Source organism: Theropithecus gelada, chromosome X (assembly GCF_003255815.1).
Source record: "Theropithecus gelada isolate Dixy chromosome X, Tgel_1.0, whole genome shotgun sequence".
NCBI classification, from domain to species: domain Eukaryota; kingdom Metazoa; phylum Chordata; class Mammalia; order Primates; family Cercopithecidae; genus Theropithecus; species Theropithecus gelada.
In genome coordinates, this window is record NC_037689.1 from 116,533,490 (window position 1) to 116,537,763 (window position 4,274).

The 4,274-nt window shown below is 51.2% G+C and overlaps 1 protein-coding gene across 2 annotated transcripts; it reads left to right on the top strand.

Annotated features, from left to right (window-relative positions):
• The first annotated feature begins 2,206 nt into the window (after positions 1–2,206).
• LOC112615004 (cancer/testis antigen 47B-like) lies at positions 2,207–4,058 on the top strand. Of its 2 annotated transcripts, none has more exons than XM_025371635.1 (3): positions 2,207–2,470; positions 2,525–3,047; positions 3,934–4,058. In XM_025371635.1, exons 1-3 carry the CDS (start codon positions 2,207–2,209, stop codon positions 4,056–4,058), a joined length of 912 nt encoding a protein of 303 aa, XP_025227420.1. The 2 variants fall into 2 exon arrangements, with proteins under 2 accessions (XP_025227420.1, XP_025227421.1); XM_025371636.1 differs by having other exon boundaries at positions 2,528–3,047.
• Positions 4,059–4,274: the final 216 nt, after the last annotated feature.

Sequence of the window (4,274 nt, forward strand, 5' to 3'; positions counted from 1 at the left end):
TGTCTGGTGAGGGTGGTGGGGGACAGATATAGAAAAGTAGACTGCCTGGAGGCGATGAGTTTTGAGCCAGCCTGTAAAGGAGCTCTTTGGGCTGGTCTTCCAGGGTGTTCCCTACCATCCCAACATTAAGTGGAAATCTCTGAGGGTTGTTGTGGCTTTAGGTCTCTCCCTCTGGCCCACTTTGACCCTGATGGTGGGTCTGCAAATGGAAAGGACTTGGCCACTTCTGTTGACTGATAGACGGAGGTGGGGTGGGGAAAGAGAGCACCTTTCCCTAAGAAAATCTGAAATCCTGGGTTGTGCCAACTACCTGACTTGGCAAAGATCAGATGTCATTGGTGGGATAGCTGGAGATAAAGGAAAGGTAGCAACTACACACCAGAGATAAGGGAATGTGACATCCTGGATGGGTCTGCATCTGCAGGCAACAGGCTCAGGCAGATAACCAAGGCTATGGAGATTGTTCCATGGACTTCTGGCTCACCTACTTGCCATGAAGAGAGCCCCAATGCGGGAGCTGGGAGGACACTCTCCCTCAGTTTCACTTCAGGTAGTTTCACTTCACTTCTTGAAAGCACACCTGCTCAGCTTTTTCCTTTCTCTTCTGTTTGCTGGTGCTAACTAGTTTCCCCTCCCAGGGACTTGGAAACAACCGTTAAGATAGCTTACTGCCACTGCAACAGAACCATCTCCTCCAGGATCTGCCTCACTCCTTGACAACAACTTGCTCCATAACAAGCCCAGTGCCCAGTCCTATCTCCCTGCAGAAAGAAGCAGCTACTGCTGTGCACTAGAGACCTCAAAATTGACAGCAGTCATCACATTGTGTTTCACACTTATTGATAAGTGGACAAGGCAACTGAAGAGGAAATGATTTAGTATAAACTGGAGTCTCGGCAAATATATTGGAACGTTGACACTATGCAGCTGGGAGGGCTCAGCTTCCAGAGGTCTGAGCTAACCTCCACCCCAAAGAGGGGCATAGGAATGATGGGGGAAGAGGTACTAGGATGTAAACCATGAGCAGTCTGTCATCTTTGGATTTCATCAGTCAAACAAGCAAGAGGTACAAATGACAGTTGTAAGGAGGCGTGGCATTGGTACATGGAAGGCACTCGATACATTTGGTAAATGAATAAATAAATGGTTTAATGAATAAGGTTGATCACTTTAGGTAGGAGGTGAAGAAGATCGGAGGGCACTGACCAGGCAAATACAGAAAAGAATGGTGGTACAGGCCAGGCACGGTGGCTCACGCCTGTAATCCCAGCACTTTGGAAGGCTGAGGCTGGCAGATCATGAGGTCAGGAGATTGAGACCATCCTGGCTAACACAGTGAAACCCAGTCTCTACTAAAAATACAAAAAAAATTAGCCTGGCATGGTGGCGGGCACCTGTAGCCCCAGCTACTCGGGAGACTGAGGCAGGAGAATGGCATGAACCTGGGAGGTGGAGCTTGCAGTGAGCCGAGATCACGCCACTGCACTCCAGCCTGGGCGACAAAGCAAGACTCTGTCTCAAAAAAAAAAAAAAAAAAAATCGTGGTACAAAGAGGAGTATGTGTCCTATGGAAGGCAGGAAAACTACTTAGTGATAGTAATTACATAATAGTCTCCATATTGCTTCCGGGCCTTGCAGAACCTAAAATGTTTCCTCTCTGCCCTTTACAGAAGTTTCCCCAATCCAGGGTGCCTCCACATTGGACCACTATAGTGTTGCTAATAATCGTAAAATTAAAAGGACAGGACTTGTGTGGACCTAAAGGCTGGCCCTGGACACTAAGGCCTCAAAGAAAAGGTGGAGTTCTGGATTCTGAGTTGTCCTAGAGCTTAAGGGCCTTGATCTTCATTGGACGCAGAGCATGTCAATCTGAAGTTTTCAGCAAATGAGCTTAGAGCTCACTGAGAACCCCTGGTTGACCCTCCCGGTCCCGCCCCCTGTCGCCTGCCAACCGGAATCTTTCCCGCCTTGTCTAAGTCCTCTCAGGCCAGCCTTGGAAGGAGGCTCCTGGGATTGGCTCCCTGCCCTTCCCACCATAGGGTGTCCTCTGAGACAGACTCTTATTCCCTCAGTAAGGAGACAGACTCTTATTCTCTCAGCAGCCAGACCCTCACCTCCCCTCAGCCACAACCACCTCAGAGGCCACCGACTTCACCATCGTCGCCTCAGCCTAGTCGCCACTTCAGTTGAGGCACTGACTGGCGTCATGTCTGCCACAGGGGATCAAGACCCGATCCAAGAGGACCGGAAGGCCCCAGTGAGCCAGGAGAGAGCACAGGCCGAGGCGGGAGGTGACCGGGAGGCTGGTGACTCTGGCCCAGACAGTGGCGACATGGTGCCCGTGGCCGAGGTGGCCGGAGTCACAGGGCCCACGAGAGGCCTTGGGGAGGAGGAGGGTGAGCAGGCGGCAGGCTTGGCCGCAGCCCCTGTGGTCAGGAACCCCGAGGAAGACTCAGAGATCAGGATAGTAGTGGAGATGGTGGAGGAGGAGGAGGAGGAAGAGGAGGAGGAGGAGGAGGAAGAGGAGGAGGAGGAGGAGGAGGAGGAAGAGAGGAATGAGGCGGGCAACTTTGATTTGGTCGCGGCCACCCGTCGCTACCCCATAATAGGCTTTCGCGTGGAGTTTCTGGACATGGTCCACTCCCTTCTCCGCCGCATCTATCACAACGACCACATCCTGATCGGGATGCGTGGCGGCCGCCTGATGCGGAGGCCCCGCACTGCGGCGCCCAGTGGCTCAAATGAGCCCGCACTGTTGCTGGTGCGTGAGAGGCTGGGCGTGGGGGCCATGGGCCCTGAGGGCGAGGGCCTGGGCCTGCTCCAGGAGGCCGCGTCGGTCCCAGAGCCTGAGGTGCCAGCAGACCAGGCTGAGATGACCAGGGAGCCTGCAGAAGAGTCCGCAGAGGAGGCCTCAGAGGAGCACGCAGAGGAGGCCGCAGAGGAGGAGCTTGCAGAGGAGGCCGCAGAGGAACCGGCCACAGAGGAACCAGCTGCAGAGGAGGAGGCCGCAGAGGAACCGGCCGCAGAGGAGGCTGCTGCTCCCGAGGGTGAGGAACGGGCTACCTGCAGTGGCGGGGAGGCAGGGACCCGTGCATCCGAGGGTTCCAGGCAGGGCCGCGGTGTGCGCATAGCTGGTGAAGAGGGTGGTGAAGCGGGGGTCGGGGCCTCGGGTGGTGAAGTTTGGGTCAGGGCCCTCCTGAAACTTAAGGCCAAATGTGTCCCAATGAGTCGAAGCCCAATTCTCTAATGACCTCTATGATTTTGAGAAAACATGCTGCCCTCTACCAACCTGTATTTGATAGGAGATCTGAGATCATCGATGCCATTTGGGGGGCCCACAGATGAATGGCCGGGTAGATAGGAGTTCAAGAGGGAGCTCGGCAGGAAACAGAAGGGATGCCGGAAAGAAAAGAACAGGCAAATGGCAGACATCCTTTTTGGTTCATGGCTTTTCAAAGTGTAAAGATTCTTAGAAAGTTGATCCCCAAATGATGAAGTGATACATTGGCCCTTGGTAAAAATGAAACATTCAGGGGGGTGAGGAACCAATGAGCTTCACCATAGAATTTGTCTTTTGAGGTAACAAATATTTTCCCAACAAAGTTCTGACCAAAACACTTGGAATGAGATCAGACACAATGATTCTAATCTCTTCTTCTCCAAAGAACTAGAAATAATCAGCAGCTTTGGGTGGGATATTTACTGGACAAAAGGGAAATAGTGTCACTGTGGAAATGATCAAGCAGCAGCAACGTGAGGTCCATGGAACTGTTGTGAAAACCAGTAGGAAGATGGCCAGCTATTCCTTCCTTAGTTAAGTCTATCCTCCTGCTTCTCCTGAGGGTAGAGTACGGGATGCCGCTGCTAGTTATAAATTGGGCTATATTTTCTGCGAATGTCTGGTCCCAACGTCTCTATTATTCTCCACTAAAGAAGTCACTAAATATCAGCATGAAAAGTGGGATGAAAAGGCCCAAGATTCTGCAGGCGAGGAAGAGAAAGAACAAGAGAAAGAGAAGGATGAGGAAAACAAGGTGAAGAACTCCAAAGGGACCTAGACGCAGCAGAGGGGAAGCTGAGAAAATCCAGGTATCTGTGTATAGCTTTGAGGATCACTCAACTATTCCTGGCATTTACCTGTTACTGACAGTTTTATTTTTAAAAAAATCCCAGTAAATTAATTAAGAAAATGTTTTAGTTTAAAACTTCAATTTAACTTACTTAAAATGTTACTAGAATATTCATGTACCTAGTAATATGAACTGCAGTGTGCT